This window comes from Electrona antarctica (genome assembly GCF_951216825.1).
Source record: "Electrona antarctica genome assembly, chromosome: 22".
NCBI classification, from domain to species: domain Eukaryota; kingdom Metazoa; phylum Chordata; class Actinopteri; order Myctophiformes; family Myctophidae; genus Electrona; species Electrona antarctica.
In genome coordinates, this window is record NC_136805.1 from 20,456,276 (window position 1) to 20,479,849 (window position 23,574).

General features: G+C 42.1%; 1 protein-coding gene across 3 annotated transcripts; it reads right to left on the reverse strand.

Moving 5' to 3' along the window:
• Positions 1 to 23,367, reverse strand: LOC306915620 (transient receptor potential cation channel subfamily M member 4-like). Of its 3 annotated transcripts, none has more exons than XR_013788852.1 (28): positions 23,014 to 23,367; positions 20,524 to 20,585; positions 20,214 to 20,391; positions 19,265 to 19,445; positions 17,180 to 17,346; positions 16,752 to 16,929; positions 14,610 to 14,674; positions 13,148 to 13,378; positions 12,222 to 12,324; positions 11,967 to 12,088; positions 10,719 to 11,009; positions 10,331 to 10,432; positions 9,130 to 9,258; positions 8,900 to 9,029; positions 8,316 to 8,461; positions 7,680 to 7,792; positions 7,206 to 7,325; positions 6,562 to 6,611; positions 5,729 to 5,964; positions 5,322 to 5,437; positions 4,856 to 4,988; positions 4,591 to 4,765; positions 3,999 to 4,164; positions 2,814 to 2,995; positions 2,287 to 2,422; positions 2,092 to 2,164; positions 721 to 1,879; positions 1 to 636 (listed from the first exon to the last, which is right to left on the reverse strand). XR_013788852.1 is itself a non-coding variant. In XM_079493069.1 (28 exons), the coding sequence occupies exons 1-27, from the start codon at positions 23,080 to 23,082 to the stop codon at positions 1,742 to 1,744; spliced, it is 3,792 nt and encodes a 1,263-aa protein (XP_079349195.1). In that variant the 5' UTR covers positions 23,083 to 23,367; the 3' UTR covers positions 1 to 1,598; positions 1,717 to 1,741. The 3 variants fall into 3 exon arrangements, 2 of the variants coding, with proteins under 2 accessions (XP_079349195.1, XP_079349194.1); XM_079493069.1 differs by having other exon boundaries at positions 1 to 1,598; positions 1,717 to 1,879; XM_079493068.1 differs by having other exon boundaries at positions 1 to 1,879.
• Between the last annotated feature and the right edge of the window lie 207 nt (positions 23,368 to 23,574).

Consider the following 23,574-nt stretch of genomic DNA (forward strand, 5'->3'; position numbering starts at 1 on the left):
TTCAAATGTAAATGTACTTTAATTATTTAAAAGGATTCCAATCCATACACGTCTCATCATTGACACTTCTGTAGTATTCATAATCATGTAGCTTTTTTATGGAAAACCATACATTTAGCATTAGCAAGTACACATTTGTACAGTAAACGTGTACAGATACCACCAAGCACATGTACAGAACAGAATGGTCCCATGGGGTAATTTGATGCCAGTGAAATATGACCACATGTTACATGCTTGGGACATGCTGGCCTACAGCATTCTATATCGAGTTCAGAGACTAGATTCTCCAATATGTAGTGCCATTTTTCCATTTACATTAATACCAACATCAGCATTGTTGATCCTTAACATGATATATCAAGGTACTAAATAAGCATTTTAGTTTAAAAATCACATGGAAACTAATTAAATTTGAACATGAAACAGCAGCAACCCATGTGAACATCAAATACACCTTGTAAAAATATATTTTTTAAAGATACAGTACCAGTGCAATAGTGCAGCAACTGTGAATACATAATACATTACACAAACAAATACACCCACACAGTATATTATTTCCCTTTGCATGTGCTGAACAGTGCACATAAAAAATATATTCCATTATTTACTTGATAGTGTACAAAACTGTGCCTATTCCCTGCTTTCAGTTGAAGTTAGTGTACAAAACTGTGCCTATTCCCTGCTTTCAGTTGAAGTTAGTGTACAAAACTGTGCCTATTCCCTGCTTTCAGTTGAAGTTAGGAATACATTAGTCCAGTGGTTTTCAAACTTTTCTTTTGAACCCAAAAGGGTAAATATTTCTATAGGCCTATCTATAATGGACCCTGGAAAGGTCCATTTGGTTCCATTTGTACACTCAAGAGTTACAGAACGGTAAGGCTCTATTTGGAATTGGAACCATCACAAGGAACACTGAGGGTACCTGGACCCCACTTTGAGAACCACTGCATTAGTCGAATACATGCTTAAGAGAGCCCACGCAAAACTGCCCAAAATCACTTTCACCTAGAAAATCCATTCACATTTTTTATAATTCAGCTGACTGTGGAGACACATGCTGGAACTTTTTACTTTGAAATGTTTTATAGTTTCTGAGTTATTTAATTTAAACGCCAAATGCATTCTCAATGGCGAAAACACAAACTTTGGCACCACGTATAAAAAAAAATAAAGTTTTTTTTTTTTTTTTTTTTCAAAGACGTCCACAGACGTCTTGGGCTATGCACGTGCGGTAATACCCAAGACGTCCACAGACGTTTTGGGCACAAAATGTGTTAACATTGTTTAGAATCAAGAACTGGCCATCAGTTGGCTTAGCAGCAGACAAAGAGAAAGGTGATTCCTCCCTCCCTTTCATTGAACCTGAAGGGCTGCAAGTATTAAGGAATTGGTGAATGCAGAGGAAGATGAGAATGTCTCTGTGAACAGGAGGACACTGGGTGGCCTGGGCTGTGGCTCAGCGGTCCAGGCACCTTGGCTGCTAATCCAGTCTGGCAGTGTGCCGCGGGTTCGACCCCTGATCCTGACGGCCTTTACTGCATGTCACCCCCCCATCTCTCTCCCCATTTCCTGTCAGCCTACTGTCTGTCCCTCTATAAAAACAAAATATAAAAATAATAAAGGTGAAAGCCACAAAAAAAAGAAAAAAAAAAACTATTTACGTGTCAAAAGAGAACAATAAAGTGGGATCTGCAGACATTCTGTACTTACATGTTATCTAGTCTCTCTAAATGTATTATTTCATCATTCCAGAACTTGAACTCGTGTCTGTAGAAATACTTCTAAAGGTGGGGGGTGGTAGACCAGGTTTGGCCAGCGTGCTTTGTGCCAACGTATCTGTGATCCAGGTGAGAGCCTTCAAGCAATTCTCCACCTAGTGGACCAAAAGCAGAATGAATCTCAACCTTTAAATAACTTGTTAATTTTTTTTTTTTTTTTTAATAATAATAAATGTGTAAATTGTGCCCGAGGTGTCATCACAGACAAAAGATTGTGCCTGAGGTGTCATCATCACAGACAAAAGATCAATGTGAGGCATAGGAACAGGCCCGAGGGGGGTGCTTTGAATAGACAGCTTTAAGTTACCTCGGTCTCCAAAGCTCTCAGCCTGTGGTCAACGTCTCTGGTTTCAGTCAGCTGTTTCAGCACACCGTCCACTCTGCCAAAACACACACAGTTCAGTACAATGCGATACAGAGCTATTTAACTGGTGCAAGTTTATGGCCCGAGGTCAATTTAGTGATCGACATGAAGTGAAATTGGATGAAGTCGTTATCTCACTTGGCAGACATCCGCTTAAGCCTCTCGGAGTCGCTGCCTCTCTGAATCTTGCTCTGGTCTGTCAGGAAGTTCTCCTTTTGAATGGTCTCCCATGTAATGAGACGGTTAGCCTCTTTCCCTACTCCTAAATCCAACACTAATCATTGGGGAAAAATGCTGAAATTATTTGCATGCATTAACATAATTTGAGCAGTATCGTCGTAGACATGAGCTGATGAGGTTGAAAAGCTTGGCCTAGAATCCTAGACAATGTCCACAAATCAAAACATTACATTGTTTCCATCATAATCAATGTTCGGTAGGTACTAAAATCGGTGTTACACAAATTTTGCACAGATGAGATCAGTTTTTAAGAATAATGCCTTGGGAACGTCTCCCCTCATTATGACCCGAGCATCGATGTACTTTAATCAATGATTCTAGTGTTGTTCTTCAAAATCAAAACTTCACAAAATGGTCAAATCAAAACTTCACACAATGGTCAAAATCACAAAATATTTTCAATTTGATCCAAATGAAATACTGACCGAAGTGGTGGATCTTCATAGAGGGCACCTTGCGTATTTTCCTCTTGATAAAGAGATGAAGGTGGGACAGGATGATGAATGGAGGAGCCAGAGAAGGGCGGGAGTGGTACTCCACGATGAGGTTGTAGCGCTGGAACTTCCAGTAGATGTCGCTGTGCTCCTGCACCTTGGAGAAGGTGTAGCTGCATGGTGGATCAAAATCAAATCAACACCATGTACTGTAGACAGAGCCGGATTTACCTTGCTGAGGGCCCCCTGGCTGGAGCAAATTTGAGGGCCTCCCTTGGGGCACGCGGCGGAGCCACGGAACATTTTTGGGCTATTTTGTTTTCATTTTGGGGTACACAGGCCCCTAAAAAGAGAGGCAGGCAGGCAGGCAGGCAGGCAGAAGCTCTCAATGGTTTAACCATAATACAACTAAATACAATAACTATACACACATTTCACTTGAATTGGATTTCAATACTTTACAATTTTATAATAAAATAAATAAATACATCTTATTTTTTTATATATTTTTTTCGGGGGCCCCCCTAGACGGGGGCCCCTGGGCTGCAGCCCCCCCTAGCCCAACGGTAAGTCCGCCTCTGACTGTAGCAATCATAGGGGCAGAAATATCTAAATTCCTGACGATTTGAGTCTGGCTTATTAGCCAGGCTACGCTAAGCGAGCCTGACGGCGTGCCGCGGGTTCGACTCCCGATCCCGACGGCCTTTGCCACGTGTCTTCCCCAATCTCTCTCCACATTTCCTGTTAGTCTACTTTCAACCTATCAATAAAGGCAGAAAAGCCAAAAAATATATATCTTAAAAAATAAAAGGTTATATTTGACATCAACACTTGCAGAAAACTCACAGGACGTCCTTTTTTGTAAAATAAAATATATTTTTAAAATAATTAAATAATATATTTTTGACATTTGTGAATCGATTATTAGTTGCGTTTAATTGATCGATTTCATTTTTCACCCCTAATATCAACACACTGAAAAATAACATTTCATGGGATGCGCGGGTGACATGTACTGTAGAAGGCAAGATCAGAGATGATGAGGAGATAACTGTGATAACGGTGTGACTGAGTGGGAAACCAAGAAGAGAGATACAGCCAGCGTTCTCTACAGAGCACTGTTATGGAGCCACAGACAGAACCAAGGGGAAATGTCCCTGGTTCCTGGTTCTCTACCTGAACATGGCAATGAGGAGGTTGATGAGCAGAATGTTGGTGACCAGCAGGTAAACCACCAGCAGAATGACCACCAGCCAGTTGCTGTACAAGCTCCTGCATGGCTCAGCACCGCCATCTATCAGCGTCACGTTGTCAGTGCAGGGCATGTCCCATTGCTTTCCCACTTTGATGAAACAAAAAAAAACCAATAATAATAATGATGATGAGGAGGATTGGAAGGTTGAATTTCAAACTCTTACAGTTGGAGGCCATCGATATTGTCCTTTTCTTTTTGCTGAGGTTTGCGTGATCTGCGCAAAAGGACAGTTAACCCATTTTGGGCGGGAACCCCTTTGGTGTTTTAAACATGGTTATAATTTAGCTATTGAAAAATAGCAGATCTACAAGCTCATAGCGCGCCACCGAGTGGCGCGCTACGAGCTTGTAGATCTGCTATTTTTGAAAAATCGTGAAAATATTTATTTCAGAAAACTGGAGGATTTAGAAGGATTTTTTAAAATGTTGAGGTCATGCCTACATGGGTCAAATGATAAGGGACAATATCGGTGGCACCCAACTGTACACAGATGTGAAACTAAAACAGACATACCATCTACTTCCTCAACGGGAATCTGTCCAAAAATGTGCAAGTACGGTCTGTAGAACACGTGACGGAAGATACGATCTGGGTTGGGATCATAGGAATAGAGCAGCGCCTGATTAGCTACTCCATATGCCGTTATCCACACCCCCAAGAAGAAGAGGAAGAAGAAGATGTCTTTCATCTGAAAGTGAGAAACAAACGCACGTTACGAGTGACCAACACTACCCTCACAGCAGGATGAAAGAACATTGATGTCCGTGTCGTGTCTTACCATCTTGCCAACAATTATGATTTTTGGTCCCATTTCTTTGTGAATGGCAAAGATGTGAATGAGGCGGAGTGTGAAGACCATGTAGTCGATACACAGGAAACTTCGTCCAGACTCATAGGACCACTCAAACATCCTGACAAACAAGCAGAATAAGCACACATTTGAATCTCTTGAACCACTAAAAATGCTTCTTTGAGGGGCCTGTACTTCGCCCCTACATGTTTCTCGGCAACAAATTGGGCGCATTGGGCTATTTTTGCTGAAAGTTCACCTATTTTTGCCAAATGTTTTGCCTATTATGACTTGCCCAGAATAGGGACGCTAAGGTTCATGTATTTAATACAATTTAATTCAACTTCTCTTTTTATGATTTGAAGATTCTGATCCCCATTCTGGCTTCTCAAAGCTCTCCATTTACTTCAAGTAGTGTACTTCTACTAATTGTCAAAAATGTCCATCTACCAACCTGCAAATAAGACCAATAATGAACAAAATGATGGCAGTGAGGTCACACTGGTTCCAGAGATCCTGCGAGTATAGACTCATCCTCTGGCGCAAAGTCCTGTTGCCCACGAAGAATGTCTGAAAAGTAATTAAACGTCAATCAAACCAATTTGTGAATGCATTGGTTATGTGATTATGATGTTCAATCAGCTGTAAGAGGACAGTGTTTTCATCCAGTGTTTTGTAATTATATATTAGGTGAAAATAGGTTTAATATACTGTTTTGTTAGGCAGAACATGAGGGATGCTGATTGTATACAAACTTGGCAATCAAATTATGTATTCTGATTCCAATATGGTGAATATTATGAGCAGAGTGTACCAACATGGGAAATGCAATGCAAGAGAACCTAACCTCCTCCCACTCACCTCTCGGATCTCCTCGCATACGATGGTGAACACCCAGAAGTACAGCACGTATTCAGTGATGGCTGGGCCTCGAGGGGGAGGTGGCTTAAAGTCCACCAGCAGCACATAGGCAAACAGGAGCAGGAAGACAAAGTACATCAGCACGTTGCCCAAAAAGGAAGTGACGGGAGCGATCCAGAACTGACGCCATCTTGATACAATAAAGGGACTTTTGCGTGGCGGAGAGTTGGGTATGCCTGTACAGGTGAGAAAGTTTGACCACTATTAGGAATATAATCACTTCAATAAGACACATCATGCCATATGAACTAGTTAAGTGTTCTCACTTCACACTGGTAAAATACATACAGCTTTATTGGCATGAGTTTAGTTTGAAAATGGGGAAAGTATATACAGTTATAGGGGGTACAGCATTGTGTAAATCATTATATAAATGTTATATGCATGGGGTATGAAGCTTTTTGAAACAAATAGCAATAGCAAAGTAGCAGCTCTGTTTACATGTACAGTAGGTCTAGAGGTCTACTCGATACAGGCAGTAGTCCTTGAGGTGGTTCTATGCTATTGGCTTTAATCGCAACACTTCACAAATCTTGCAGTTGTGTTCGCACAATGTTGCATTTCTCCCAATATGTATGGGAGTTTTTTGTCGTTGGTCATGGGTGTGTGTAATCTGTGGGAAGTATGTGTCTCTGATATCTTGGTATAGCGGGCAGGTGGTTAGAAAGTGTAGCTCTGCTTCCACCACATTTTGTGTGCAGTGGGTGCATAGTCTGTCTTCCCTTGGGAATGGGGTACATACCAACAGCAACTGACTGTAAGATAGGCTTTACCTTTGATTGGAGCAGGTGTACTGGGACTTGTTTCCGGTGTTTCAGCATCACTAGAAAAATACAATTACATATTGTGTGAGTCAGTAAAACTATGATAGTCTGACCAAGGAAGACAATGCAATAAAAGGTTACACATCCTACTATTTTGTGCCCAAAACGTCTGTGGACGTCCTGGGTATTACCGCACGTGCATAGCCCAAGACGTCTGTGGACGTCTTTAAAAAATATATATATATATATATATATATATATATATATATATATATATATATATATATATATATATATATATATTTATTTATTTTATTAAAAAAAAAAAAAATCAGAAAAATCAAAACACTTTTTTTTTAACACGTGGTGCCAAAGTTTGTGTTTTCGCCATTGAGAATGCATTTGACGTTTAAATTAAATAACTCAGAAACTATAAAACATTTCAAAGTAAAAAGTTCCAGCATGTGTCTCCACAGTCAGCTGAATTATAAAAAATGTGAATGGATTTTCTAGGTGAAAGTGATTTTGGGCAGTATTGCGGGGGCTCTCAATGTGTTAATCAAGTAAAAGCATTGCTCTTACTGTGGGTGGAATGTTCTCACTTGATTGATTTACAGAGAGGATGGTACATTTGTGTATTAAGTGATGATTACATGTGCTTCATATCAGAGAAGGAGAAGATGGTGTTTCCATAGCCTCCATAGCTGCTGTCATTGTCCCGACCCGGTTGGTCTTGGTTGGATTGTTCAGACTTCTCCTCTCCCTCTGGTTTCCTGCGAGGTGGAGCGGTATGACAAATATAGTATAGTATGTATAGTTTAGTTTACATAGATATGTATAGTTTACATAGATACTCCACTGTTACGTTCTTAGTCTACGCATGATTCATGATAACTACTTTTTATATATGTGATGTATGCCATGCTTTTGTTATTGCTTAATGTAAGTCGCTCTGGATTAAGAGCGTCTGCTAAATGCCTAAATTGTAAATTGTAAATTGTGAACAAAAACAAAGCTCAACTTAAAAAAGTCTTCAAACTAATTTTGAAATGCATCTATAATTTTGGTAATAAGTAGTATAATACACAAATGGGGCAACAAGAAAACGTGTAGGGCCGGGCACCAACCTGAAGGAAATGAGGCTTGTGTAGCAGAGGATGGGGCAGAAAAATGTAAGGAGAAGTTTCCACACGTCTGTGCTCCTCTTCATGTCACCCCACCAAATCTGAGACAGCAGCGACTGGACAGCAGAGAAGAATGGTCTGTTTTTAGCCGTCAGTTGATTATGTAATTTGATAAGCTACATACAGTAGTACTAATAACAGTAAACCCCTCAGTGTCGTCCTGACAAAAGGTGTAGACCAACATGAACATGGAGTCACTTGTCTCTTATCTTTGTTTCATTAAACAATGAGGAGTTTCACTGGGAGAATGCAATACATGCAGAGGTTCACCGTTCATGCCACCTCTCTCAGATCTCCTGCCCGCTGAACAGGTGCCCCAACTAATGTCAGCAGGGGTCACTAGATCAGTGACGACAGCATGCCTGATAGCTCACTGAACTAATGTCACCAGGGGTCACTAGATCAGTGACAACAGCATGCCTGATAGCTCACCAACTTCTAATCCACAAACACTGCCAATGTTTTTTGTTGGAGCGACGGGCCAAGCCGGAGGCACCGATGTCAGGAAAATAATCTAGTGTTTTGAGGACCTTTTAACACAGTAACCGGCAGCTGAGCCAGCCAGATAGATGAACAAACCTGTACTCCATCGTGGCTGAAGAAGAGGCGTGCGTCAGCAGACGTGCCCATCTGGAGGCATGTTGTGCCGCCCCATACTGGGGACTTTCTGATGAGCAGCTTGAAGGAGCGACTCTCATCACTCTGGTAACATGAACCGAACACATCTGAGGGCACAAGACAGCCCACAGAAAATAATATTATAGAGAGCTGAAAATAAAGAAACAATTAGACATCTTCATGCAGTAGACAGTTTCCAAACTGGATAGTGTTGAAAAGTAACTTCAGTTGAGTTATTACTTATTCATGATTAGATAGCAAACACAAGATGATATTACAGGGGGAAGTAAAGAGATGAATCAGGTTTACAATAAGCCATGTATAAAGCTCTTAAAAGGTTGGTGGTGGCAGTACCATATCCACAATGCATTGTGCAATCAACCAGAGCAAACAGATGACTTAACGTACAAGGTTGAAATGGTTCTGTTTAGGCATTATTAGGATAGAAATGGGTTTTGTGCCGTTAAAGAGCTTGTAGACATAGGGTATCAGTTGAGGAGCAACAACCTAAAACATTAGTTTCAGTGATTTGTTCAAAGTCTCACCATGTGCCAAGTTCTCAAACTTCTGTGCCAGCTCTTTCATAGAAAATTTGTTCTCCGCCTCAATTTCAACCTTCGACATCTCCCTTAGCATCTTGCAAGCACTCAGAGCACTCAGCACCGACTCCCCTGCCTGGAATGAACAGGGGGACAGAGGGAGAGAGTACATATGACCCAACATAACATATGTACATACAAATCTGTCAGCATTCTCTGAGCATTAGGTGTTTTACCATCTCCCAGAAGAAGACAGCCATCTCACTGCGGTTCTGTAGGACTGCCCAGATAAAGAGAGAGGCCCAGGGGTAGCGACAGAGCTGGTCCCTGTATATACAGTCTCCACGCATTAGCTTACTGGCACGCTGAGGAGGAGAGAACATAACTATGAAGACGAAATGGGAGACGGGCGGTAAAAACACAATCCGGGAACATATAAATTAGGGTTATATTTACATACATTTCTTAAAAAGTTTCATTTGTAGATGGAAAATCTACTACTTGGAACTATCTTACTTTATCATCTCTGGAACTATCTTACCCTATCATCTCTGGAACTATCTTACCCTATCATCTCTGGCATCAGCATTTCTCCTAAAAGGTATCTATCATAAATATAGGTCCGTTTTGTTTACCACCATAGACAACATACATTAAAATGTTAATATTTGTAGTCTATTATGACCTGAGTCAATCACCTGACCTAGGGATTAAAAACATATCCAGGGCTATTTGTTTGTTTATATTACTGATCAGGCCTTTCAGAAAGTAACTGTGATAAGTAGCACAGCATTTACATAATCAAACTGAAGAAATGTAATACAGTACAAAACACATGAGCCCTAGCTAGCATCCCAATTATTGGTGTATCATAATACTGTAGGTGAATATTCAGCAAAATTAGCAGACATGTGAGCTTGTAAATTGGCCATTTTTGCCAGAGAGTTTTGGTGTAGAGGGAAAAATCACACCGTGTGAAGTAAGTGGTGCAACTCCGTGTGTGGGTCCCCGGGGGGGGGGGGGGGGGGAGTTCCAGAACCACAGGAACGCACCCAGGATGCCGGCCCGATTCCGGCGAGCCGCCCCACGTCCGAAACGGTTGAGAAATGACAGAGTTACCGTGTGGGGGTCCCTCTACTGTACCTTCTACTGTACTGTCACTGTACTGTACTGTACTGGCACACCTGAAATCACCATACAGTTAATATGTGCGTGTGTGTTAGGTTGCGCACAGGTGGTGAAAAACAACCATGCTGTTTTGGTGCTCACACATACCCAGGCGCCAGGCAGGCAGGCACCCACACACATACTCACTTAAGGAAGTGGTTTGTACCACTTAAAAAGGAGGGGGCCATGTTCAGACCCCTAGTGAATCCCGGTAATCAAGTATATAGGCATAGGGTTTAAGAAGTTAGTAGTTAGTATTCTGAAGAGTACCCTCAGTGCCCTCCGGTGGGAGGTGAAGTCTTCTAGTCCCAGAGTAGGGAAGTAGAACGGCTTGCACACGTCGCCCATTAACATCTCCAGGACACGAGACACCTGGAGAGGCAGGGAAATGGAAAAAAGATATAAGTGAGGAAAGAAGGCAAACCTATGACAAAGGCCACATTTCCTGTGCCTCTGTCAAACTCCTGATTTAGTTTTCTTTTTTTGCAGAAAGATTCATAAAACAGATTCCAATTTCAATTATCATGATTACTGTATATTATTGACCAATGAATTACACATTTGTTTTTCCAACTAGATTGCCCTCCCCGAACCTTATTCATCTCTGCAGTGCCACTGATCAATCAAGGATCATAGTACGCATTTCCCAAAGCCCTACCTCAAACAGGGTGATCGCTGTCGTTGGTCCACTCCGAGGGCTTCCCGAATTGGACTTTGCCGGCGAGTCTAGCAGGTTACCCACAGAGCCCGGGATTCCCTGTCGCTCCACCAGGCGACGCTGTAGCAAATAGTACGCCAGCGTGCCATCAGCCACTGTGCGGTAGAGGCTCTCCAGCCTGCCGTAGGTCAGGTAGGCCATGATGTTGAAGCCATTCTCAGTGAAGAGACGCACAAACTGGGGCTTGTTGTTGACCAGGGCATCCGTCATGGAGTCCTCCAGGTCCTCGTCCTGGTGAATGAAGAAGACGGGTCATTTAGCTGTTGTAGCCCAGGAAATGAAATAGATCTCATTCAGGTCTATACGATTTTTCTGTGTAATTGCCTATACCAGCATTAAAACAGTATTGTACAATATAGATTGTGTGACAATGTTATCATTTATAAAAATCACACCCGTGTGAACTGAGTGGTGCAAGGTCTTATATAGTCTGATCAGCTATGTCAGTGACGTCACACACTAACCATTGTAACCATGCTCACCTGTGCACGGACACGTACACAGGTACACAAACATTGCACGGACACGTACACAGGTACACAAACATACAGACAAAGCTGGTTGTTGGAGTGGTTTGCACCACTCAAAAATACAGCACTACTAATAATACTTAAAAATGTGTTATTGTGTGGGAGCCCCCCACAATAATGCATAATGCAGCAGGTTGCACTTGGGTTGAAAATTGGTTCACTCTGGGGCTACAGCTGATGCAAATCATGGTGTGTGTGTTTGTGTGTGTGTTACTCTACCTGCAAAACAAGTATTTCTGCCTAATTTCACTTTAAATTCCACTTTGTTATTTTCTTTGTTCACCAACTCTTTTACTTGTGTGATGTGACAACATGTTACAGGTCACGAGGTCAGTGAATCTGAGTCACTCAAAGTAACTCCAAAATCTGGTCCGGACGGCTGGCGTAGCTCTCTGGGCACCTTGGCTGGTAATCCAGTCTGGCAGTGTGCTGCGGGCTCGACTCCCGATCCCGACGGCCTTTACTGCGTGTCACCCCCCATTTCCTGTCAGCCTACTTTCATCTATCCCTCTTTCAATAAAAAGGCGAAAGCCAAAAAAAGTAACTCCAAAATCTGCAGTGGTAACATGTCACTGCCACTAGGTGGTAGTATTTACATGTATGAACCTGTAGCGATTATATTTATTTCTATGAATTCTTGTTATGTGTTGGTTCTCACCCTCCAGTGGATGTCGCCATTGAAGAGCTCACTCTTGGCGATGTCCACTCTGTTCCAGGTGACTGCAAGTTTCAGCTCCTCAGTGTATGGGCTGTCGTCACAAGATACACGGCTCTTACTGGCTGAAACATGCGCACACAGACACACAGACACGCGCGTTACAGCAAAATCATAATGTACAGTGTGCCACTTTATTTTAACCTCCCGGAACTAAGGATTATAATATACAGCATGTATTATAATATTGTTCTATACCTCGCACCAGGGCCTTGAGTAGGACTGTATCAAAGTCATCTGGCCCCTCCTGCTCTCCATAGTAGACTGTGATTAGGTCTCTGTTCTGGTAGATGCTCAGAGCCTGAGGGTCAGAGTCAAGGGTCACAGGATGAGGACATTACCCATTTCCGCAATTACATATCAACTGTAAACAGAAACCTGTAAGACTATTTTTCTGCTCTGTTTGGTACACTATGGGAAGCAAGCTAAAGAGTTTGACTTGCAGTCATGCAGCAAATGTCATCAGCCAGATTTAAACTTGTGACATATGATATACTGTACAACCCTGGCCACTGAGTCCACAGCGTGCAACAGGCAGACAGACACTTTGCAGGCCTTTGAAGTTTCCCGACTATTATTAACCGGAGTTAGATACAATCATTGATGGCCAGTTATGCAGACAGTATTCTAATGCTCCTTTAGAGCCGTTTACATATAAACTGCAAGCACAGACATTAAAAAAGACATCCATGACCATGACCTTGTCTGAGTCTGGATAAGTAGGACAAAAGTAATTTTCAGCTAAAACAAACTATGCATTTGTCCACATGAACCCTAACAGCCTTGTTGTGGGCATTCCATAATAGGCGAACATTCTGTGAAAATAGTCATGTTGCGATGTGTTGTGAGCTTGTAGATTGAATGTGAGCTTGTATGATTGGATGTGGTGTAGAGGGGAAAAAGAGGTCTCTGTGGGGGGCCCTAGTCAACAAAGTACATACGGTTTATGTGTTTAAGCATCAGTGCTGGCCATTGACCTGAACACAGAAAGGAGGAACAACAACAGGACAGGACAGACACTTTAACACCCGTAGACCTATCCATGTTCAGAAAAGCCCATTGAGTTAAGGGTGTGTTGAAAGCCACATTACTTTGCGGTAGTTTGCGCCACCAACTGCACTTACCTGTTCAACAAGTTTATCCGTGTCTGCTACAGAAGGGAAGTGCTTTCTGACCCTTTCCGCCACCTTATCCTTCAGATCACTATGACCTGCCTCACCATCTCCCTCATTGGAGGACTGGGCAGCAGGGGCAGATGACAGGTTCTCTAAAATGCCACACAATAGATCAGCCACCCCTCCTGAACCTGCCAGCACCAACCAGGGCGTTGATTTCCTCAGAGACAGATCCACCCGCTGATGAAGATATTAGGGGAGGGAAAAGGAGAACAAGAGAAAGTGAGAGGGGGAGAGACATATGCATTTATTTTCTCTATGGGTTACTACTTTTAATGCCTGGGTCTTATTTCTTTACATAGCCCTCCAATTTATAAACATTCTGATGCCTGGAATGGATACAAAAGCACTGGTCGCTGCAGTCTTTATTATGGGTTATTTATCGGTTTAGATGGCACACACCCAAAGGTTGGAGAGAGGTATTCACAAGCTAGTAAAAAATGTAAGAATCAGTTGGAGTTGCACGCTCAGATGTCTCCTCTGTTGTGAGCAGTCATCCAAATATGCTTAAAGGCAAATCAGTATGGAGATGGCAGCTTGTCATATCGTTACTCGTTAGTCAATCAGCATTCAGCATGGAGATGGCAGCTTGTCATATCGTTAGTCAATCAGGATGGAGATGGCAGATTCCGTCATATCGTTAGTCAATCAGGATGGAGATGGCAGATTCTGTCATATCGTTAGTCAATCAGGATGGAGATGGCAGCTTGTCATATCGTTAGTCAATCAGGATGGAGATGGCAGATTCTGTCATATCGTTAGTCAATCAGGATGGAGATGGCAGCTTGTCATATCGTTAGTCAATCAGGATGGAGATGGCAGCTTGTCATATCGTTAGTCAATCAGGATGGAGATGGCAGATTCTGTCATATCGTTAGTCAATCAGGATGGAGACGGCAGCTTGTCATATCGTTAGTCAATCAGGATGGAGATGGCAGCTTCTGTCATATCGTTAGTCAATCAGGATGGAGATGGCAGATTCTGTCATATCGTTAGTCAATCAGGATGGAGATGGCAGCTTGTCATATCGTTAGTCAATCAGGATGGAGATGGCAGCTTGTCATATCGTTAGTCAATCAGGATGGAGATGGCAGCTTGTCATATCGTTAGTCAATGAAACAGAGCAGAGAAACCTGAGCGTGGTAGGATATTATAATTGTGCCTGGATTTTCATGAAACTTGAAAGGATAATTCCATTTCTATTATGTTATGTTGTCAAGGTCAACATTACATAATCCTGTCCGTTGGTGCGGTCAAGTTTTACACCCCCATGTGCATTGTTTTTATTGTAGGTTTTCATAAGAGTAGTATGATAACATTGTTAGCCTGTATGTGCCTGACTGATAAAATCCCAGTTATGTAATTAATTATATTGGATGAATGATTATTGCATTAAAAGCAGTGACTGTACCTCAAGCGTTGCCGCCTCTCCCGATATGAGCATGCAGAGAACAGGAATGTCAATGCTGCCACTGCCTGCAAGAAGAAAAAATGAAATCACAACTCAAACTGGTAGTTTATTTATAGCTACTAGAACACTGCCCGTTGGGCACCGGCCTACTCGTGAATGATTGGAAATGCATGGCACACCCAGTTATGCAATTCTTTAATGCAGAATTATGTGTGTATTCCTTTTCTGGCCATACAGTATATGGAGTACTGTAATGACATGAGTATATGCCAGGGGTCGGCAACCTTTCTGATATGAAGGGCGAGGTCGCACGTTCATTGTGAACAGGCCAGCTCCATATATGGAGATCTAGGGGTGATCAGGTGTTGGTGTGATCAATTGGCTAATTTGGGCCCTGTCCAGAGCCTGGGCAGAGGCTTTTGTGCTGGTTCTGGACAACCAGCTATCCGACGGAGTTACGTGGATTACAGACGTACGTACATACACACGTACAGAGACTTTGTGCATTTATAGATCGATAGCATACTGATGTACTGTAGCTACATCTCTTATGTGAATAGTGCCATTATAGTTCCACATTTTGTTTCATGTTTGTATTTGTATATTTAGTACATTCTAACCCTTTAATTTGGTATCAACCTGGCTCTCTGTACATAAGACAATAGAGAGCTGCACATTCAACTTTCAATATGTGAAGAAATGACTTTCCACTGGAGCTTTGAGGACCACTCTCTACTTGATTCTACATGTTGAATAGCTCAGCCTGAAATTCAAGCAGCAGCATGCAATGGCCAGTGTCCAATCAGATGCCTGTGCTTAATCCCATCAATTCCTACATAGAAACATGCAATAAACACTAGGTGGTCAAAAGGAGTCAAAATGAAGAGTGAATCTGAAGTGAATGATGGTTAGGTCTTTATGACTTTATACTCATTTAACGAGTAATGCAAAATTCTGTGATTCAGCTTTCAGCCGCAACAGTTTCCCCACAACCACTAGGCCTACTTGAAAACGGCACTCCTCTGATTTCTCGTTCTCATTTTTTATTGACCCTTTACACGAGAACGCACACTTTATGAAAACGCTATAATGTCGCTAGGTGGCGGTAACGGGCTGCCAAATAGACCAGTCATCCACGTATAAGAAGAAGAACCAGGTAGATCCCCCTTCACGCAACCCTATCGGGGTTTTGAATGACGCTTCCAGAACACAACGTGGTTGTGGCCGTCGCTCGCTGCCTGCTTTCACAGAAAGGCCAGAGCATGCAGGCAGAGCGTGCCACGGGATGGTTATATATTTTATAATACATTAGGCTACATAAACGCAAATTTTATTTACATCATGGTTTTACATTCACCATCGTCGATGAGCAGCGCTTTGTAGGCGAGGACGGAGGCTTGTTCAGGAACTCCATTATATCATATATGGCTCTGCATCAATGTAATAAACATACTGTATGCGCTGTGAGCCAACGTGAGCCATGATGTCATAAGTTTTGCGGATTCACCGCTTTGCCTGTTTACACGGAGAAGGGATAAAACGGCGTTAACAAATATTTCCACTCTGGGAGGTGGTTTCACTTCACAATTAATTATTTTTCCGTTTCTTATGAACACCGTTCTCGTCTAAAGACCACCTCAGAGAGGAGTAAACATAAAACATGATGGTTCTTCTAGCAGTTTGGAAGAAAGGAAGGGAAGTTCACACACTGTAGCTCCCAGTAGAGAATTTATATTAGAGTTTCAAATAACGTTTCGACCACTGTGGGTCTTCATTAGCCTCGTGCAGCCATACTGATCACTGGCACTGCGTGATCTGCCTGGGGCAATATGCATTGCAAAGGCAGGCTAGGTCTTCATCAGTTCTGCTGTGACCTGATGAAGACCCACAGTGTACGAACCTCCCTTTGAAATTGTGCACAGAGCACATACACAATGTGCATTTTAAACAGGAAATAAATAAATAAATATATGGGCCTATGCAATGTACATATTGTTGTTCAGCACCTGAAAAGTTTTTGTTGGGCTGGCTTTATGTGTATGTCTACCCCCTACCCCCCCCCCCTGGTCATGGCAAACAATACCCATGATCATTTTAATTCCACTAACAAACAAATTCTTTACATGCGCCACCATCCCTTACCCCAGATGCCCGTGCGTTGGTGTGAGATGTAGTCCTCTAGCTTAGCCCTAAAGCTTGTCTCTCCTCCTCTGCGACCTACACTCCCATCGTCCACCAGCAAGAAAGCCTGGTAGTTGTTGTCGAGGCTATAGTTGTTCCCGGTTTTGTTCTGGATATAGTACCTAGCAGGGAAGCTGCCCTGAGGGATGAAAAAAATAATAATAATAATAACCAGGAATTACAGTGTATATAAACTACAGTACATGTAGGTCATGACCGGGAAATGGGTCAAGAGCATGTTCTGGTGTGTGTGTGTGTGTGTGTGTGTGTGTGTGTGTGTGTGTGTGTACGTGTGTGTGTGTGTGTGTGTGTGAGAGAGAGAGTAGTGAGTACACTCTTTCAGTCAAATTTCAATATAGGAAAACTACTTGTAAAGTATGCGCGTATACCTGAGGGTTGACCAAATGTTGTCGGTTGTGCACGAGGCCCCAGGGAGCAATGCCCAAGGCAACGACGTTGTTGACGCTTGTTGATGCTGCGGTGGCGTGGTCCCTCACCGCCTCTCCTACGCATCGCCCGACGCCTTCACGCAAGCCTGATGTCAGTATCCAGGCCCCTGGGTGTAAATATGTGAGTAAGAGTGAGATTAAGTAGATTTTAGTGTGTTTTGGTGATAGAAAGGGAGAGTGACAAATTTCATCATTAGAGATGTCTTGATATTCACAGTTCAAAGCTGGAATTTGTTATAAAGTTTTTAAGAATGAGCCTTGGGAGCTGTCAAATGCCACTACTGTGATTTCAGTATAAATCATTAAATTACTAAACTTCTTGAGCCAAAGCAAAGTAAGCAAAGTTACTATATTTACCCAGGGTAACTGGACTAAGCATCAGATACTTTTACTGTTTACAGCCAGGCCCTGCTCATAGAACATTTCATGGTAGTGGTTCAATGCCTTGCTCAAGGGCACTTCAGCGGTGGTAATTTTAACGTGCCGGTCCGGGGATACGAACTGGCGACCTTCCGGTATCAAGACCGCTCCGCAAACCGTTCGGCCACCGCTGCCACTTGGAGTATATCTCTTTGAAACATTTGAATGTCTACTCTGACTTTAGTGTGCACCCCAGACAGTGTGTACCATTTTCAATTAGTCTTAACATAGTTAAAATAGAAAATGAATTCGAATGGGTCTTGTATAGGAGGGGGGGCAACTATCTAAATATTGAATCAAGCAACTTAAAAACTGCACACAAAAGCCAGAGTAGATGTTGAAATTGAAATGACCCCAGAAGTGTTTTAAAGTGAAATAGACCTGGCTTAAATCACTTCCAACGTGGCATCGTTATGTTGGGCATGTCATTTTTATAGGCAGACATTTTGCAAAACCTTTCAGATTTTCAACTAATACTCAAAATAGCAGAAATGGCAGATGTACAAGCTCACATGCTATTGCATTTGTGACAATGCAATTCACAATATGACAATAGTATAAGGTTAATTGGATTATGAAAGCAGAAGTAACCATTTAATTTAATCATTTATTTCTATCTACAATAGAAGACTCCGGTGCCATAAATGGGATAGGACACTAGTATGTCGTATTTATATAAACTACATTTGTTTATGTATATTATACACAGTGTATGTCTATATGCAGTGTATCTATATTTACTAATCTCAAGAGGAGGGAAGTGAAAGAGTGGACAGTTCTCACAGGACTGTACTGCATGTCTGCATCCTGTGTATCTTGCACAACATCCACAAAACTCTCTGGTAATGCAGTTGTGATGATGGCATAGGGGTGTGTGTGTGTACAACCTCATGCGTGTGTGAGAGTAAGACAGGAGAAAGGACAGTTACTGAGATGGTTCTATTGTTGAGAATAATGGGGGTTACTATCACAGTGTGCTACCTGGCCTTGGCACATCAGTTAGGAGGAAATGGTCATTGTGGCAACAAACTGGGAACAGACCCCAAGGAGTCGTGCAGCGCAAAGCTATTTCTACATTTCCCTATCATCATGAGGCTTTTTTAAAATAATTTCTTTCAAGGATTTTATTATTCAGTATCCTTGGAGGGGTTGGGCAATTTAGTTTGTTTGTTTTTGGCAAGGATTTCGTTTTTTCCAAGAAAATAATATCCTTGGAAGTGTTGGGCATTATAGTTTAATTTTTGTATTTAGCAGTGTGTAAGTTTCATCATTACTGATGCAGGTGAAAGAAAGTACGATATTAGTACATACAACATGAGCTATGAGCCACTTCAAGTCCCTTCAGGCAGTGCTGGCCCCAACAATGCACCCCTCTTTCATGAGTTTTGTTCTGCCAAGCCATGCGTATCTGATTTTTACTGTGTTCTCCCTTTTTCACTCCATAGCAACACAGAGGATGTACAGACAGGTTTCTTGTTTAAAAATGTATGCGTGTGTGTGTGTGTGTGTGTGTATATATATATATATATATATATATATATATATATATATATACGGAATAATGGCTAATAAAATGTAATAGTTGCAGACCTATATCGCACCTACCTGTGCTTTGTGAGGCTTTGACCAGCCCCTGCCTGAGCACCTCCCGAACCCAGGTCTTGACCTTTGAATTGCCTTCTCCACCCACCACAGACACCACCAGGTTGGGCGAGGGCAAACCCCAATGGGTTGTCATCAAGGTGTAGGCCATAGAGGGGTCAGTGTTCCATGACATGCGCAGGAACTAGAGGAGTAAATTAAATAAGATTATGACAGTGATGGACACAACCTAAATACCGACAGGCTAAGGTCTAGGCCGGTGTATAGACCAATTGCTGCATTAGAACTACCCCAAAACTACCCCATATTGATCAAATTGAAGTAATCTGTGGGTTTGTCTGACTGGACTATTAGGACACAGGCCTCAAAACGATTGGTGCCTATTGCTGTGTTTTCCGCTTTTGCAGTTACTCTTTCTCTCAGTTTATACCAATGAGTATAGACAGTGCTGCCATCATAAATCGGCTTCCAATTCTCCGACAACGGGTACCACCATTCAGACAAGCTGATCAGCATGATCAACTCTGTGTTCATTTAATCCTGAGTATTTACTATGTAGATAGATGTGGTGTGGCCAGGATTTCAAGCAGGGCCAACTGTGGTAGTCAGGTAGGGTAAATTATCATTAAATGCTCTGCCCTTTCTAAAAGAGCATTTGAGCAAGGAGCTAAAATAGAGGAATAATTGTGTAATGAGCGGCTTGCAGACGTGTGTGTGTGGGTGAAATGTATTCTCATTCTACTAACCAGGTCTAATGAAAAACATTTAGTTTGAGATTTTGCAATCCATTTAGATTTTGGAGGGTGAGGAAATGGATTTTTCTCCATTTCCTCACCCTCTCGGGGGTCTTAAAGCATAACCAATAATCTCAGTAATATGTTGAAATTGATAAAGGATACTCCATGAACCACAGTAAACATTTATCAGTCACATTTGACGGTCAGTCACCCACATAGCTGTGCCTCTTGCTGGTTCCCGCAAAATGCAACTCTCCAAAGGCATCGGTGGGATATTCAGAGGAGTGCTGGGCACTGTCCCAATGGTTGACGATGGCTGTGCTGAAGTAGTCGCCCAGAGCCACTGATTCATGGGCATCCCTCCGACCCCCACACTGGCATAGAGCGCCTGTACTGATTGAGACAAACAGGGAAAAACATCAAAACATGATGTATACGCAATTATTAAGAAATGCTGTATCAGCTCTAGAAACAAGTTTTATTTCCCTTTTTGCCATTTTCAGTTAGGCTATTGTTTATGTTTACCTGGAAGAATCTTCCACAAAGGTGGTGCACACTCTTTTCTTGATGAGTTTGGGTATCCACCTCTGAGAACAGTTTCACAGGTTATGGTTAATTACAGCACATTGCAAAGTTATGACATTTTTTGATGTAAAACATGTAACATGTAGTGGAGAACAGGGTAAGATGAGCCAGTGGGTACGTCGTTGACCCACACCCTTTATCTTAAACTGTGTCAGCATGTGACCTTGCTTAAATCCATCCATCATTTACACCTGGCTGTGAAGTTGGGAAGCATATGGGGAAAATAGAAAACATTATTTTACACAACCTTTGTTTTGTTGAGGGGCGATAACCCCTCCTATGTCCAGCTTTTGGTGTGTGTAACCCAACTTTTGTCCTAACACAAACATTAAATGCCACTGACAATGAATGGACAATTTTGAGTGTTTGTGTTAACGGAAACATTGTGTAACAAACATTGAAGGTGAGGACTCAAATTCTGATTGGCCGGAATGAGATGATGTATGATGATAAGAGCGCCCCTCACTTCACACATGTGTGATTCTATTTTTTTGGTAGGTAAAGTAAGATTTCTCTACACTTTGCAGGTCAATGCAAGATTTCTGGTCAGGTAGAATGACTGCTAATCTGCTATATCAAAGTAAATTTACCTAGGTCTAGAAATGTATACCACATCACACATGTTGGTGATTTGCTAATGGATAAAACCTAGCCCCTTTCGGGACCCTGGTTTACCTTTTCTGTATTTGGGGAGACGGTAACAAGGGTCCCTTGATGGTAACAACAAGTGCCCCTTGAATGTCACTCCCCATGGTACGCACCCATACAACTGTCTGGTTAGTGGTTACGGACAACTATAACGTCGCTTGAGTGTGATTTTTAAAAAATGCGTAAAGCAGCAGTAGGCTGCCGCTGAAACTTGTTTGAATCGGCGTTGCTATTAAGGAATTTTAATGTATTTTTGAAATTTAGCTCTCAAATTCTCTCTTCCTTGACTTCCCATGTCCCGCCTCCCACGCTGCGATTGGCTAGCTGCACGTCCTGGTTACTGCCTCTGATTGGCCTGCCTTATACAATGTACAATGCTTTAGAATGGAGTGTGGTGGAGGAGGCAGGACATGGGAAGTCAAGGAAGAGAGAATTTGAGAATTAAGCTACATTTCAAAAATAGATTAAAAACACTTAACGGCGATTCACACAATCTCACCAACACTCAAGCAACGTTATATTTGTCCGTGACCAGACAGTGGTACAGGTACGTACCAGGGTGGGTTCATCATGGATTGACATTCAAGGGACCCTTAATGTACCATCTCCCCAAATACAGAAAAGGTAAACAAGGATCCCAAAAGTAAGTAACCAAAGCAAAGTAAAGCAAAGTTCTTTGTTTACCCAGGGTAAGTGGACTAAGCTCGAGATGCTCGTTTACAGCCACGCCCTGCTCATAGAACATTTCATGGTTGGGGTTCAATGCCTTGCTCAAGGGCACTTCAGCGGTGGTAATTTTAACGTGCCGGTCCGGGGATTCGAACTGGCGACCTTCCGGTATCAAGACCGCTCCGCAAACCGTTCGGCCACCGCTGCCACGACCCTAGCTGAGTCATGAGGCCCATAGAAATGGTCTAAGTATTATTCTAGTCAAAAATGTTGGCTCTGGGGCAAAATGAACCCAATCATGCATGTGAGAAAAAAAAATGTAGTTGTATTTTTTGGCTTAGCTGGAAATGTATGAATTCACTTTCTTGGTTGTTTGTTCTTTATTGTGTGTTTGCAGTTGTATGTATAAACAACTGCAAATATTAAACGGTTCTGAATTTATTTGGTTTTATGTTGTTTAAATAACTGTTAAGAAAATAAATAAGACTATTTGTAAAATGTGTGTCAATTTACCCCTTGACTTGGATCAATTTACCCCTAACCTGGGGCAATTTCAGCAACAAGACCACTTTATTATTATTTTGATGGCCCTTACTCATCATTTCAATTGATAGAAGACAGGAAATAAAGGTATACGTTTAGATTTGACTGCCATGTTGCCTCCAGGACAACTTAGTGAAAATTAGTTACCCCGGCCGGGGCCCGTTCTACCCTAGGTTTAAGATCTGTTTCAGAAAAAACACATTTTCGATACGTTTGGAGCATATGATTGATGATGTAGCTGCAGGCAGGGTTTTACGTTTGTTTATCCCAAATGTTTACTTTGGCGCAATGGTGACTAGGTGTAGGTGAGGGCTGAGTGAGGAAGTTATTATTGGGCAACTCGCAACTGCCACTCTAGTTTTATAAAGTGCGTAAAGAGTTAAATCATTCTTTGTGAATTCCCTTGCATATTAGAGAGCATACACAAACACCAGCCCGCACATTCCTGCCTGCCATAGTACGTTTATAACTTTTCACATACAGCATTCGTTCGAACATCGTTGGAAAATATTATGTTAACCGTCATAAATAACTCATCTAGGCTAAATGACAGTTTTAATAGCTGCCCACCTGGTCCTTGTCAGATTTAGATATTTTGGCACCGGCGGCGGCGTCTCCTTCTGCTTCCTTGTCGCTCATGTTCTTTTTGGTGCCGTGAGTAAACCAAACGAACTTTAATATTCTATCTATCTATTCTATCCATTTCCTGCTAAATGTTAACTGCATCGAGTATGGGTCCAAAACTAGTAAAATGACATTCCCTGTCGTTTTAACGCCACCTGAGCCAGCCCAGAGACGGAAACGAAGGTGGGGAAGCGAAGCGCCGCATTGGGTGTGGTGGTTCAGCTGCGAGAATCTAAAGAGGTGAAGAAAAGTAACTTCAAAGAATCCAGATAGACAAACTTGGGAAATGGGAGGGACCATCCACCACCGTAGTCTGCTCTGCTCTGCGATGGTAGGCTACTGTACTAATAGACAGTCTCACATTAGGCCTAATTGGCTATACTCCAGCGATGACTCATGATTATGACTGCACTTGACAAAAAGTAACAGATGTAGCTAGCTAATTATTGACCAGACAATTTAGCTGTTATGGTAGGCTAATAAGAACAACACAAGCAACAACACATC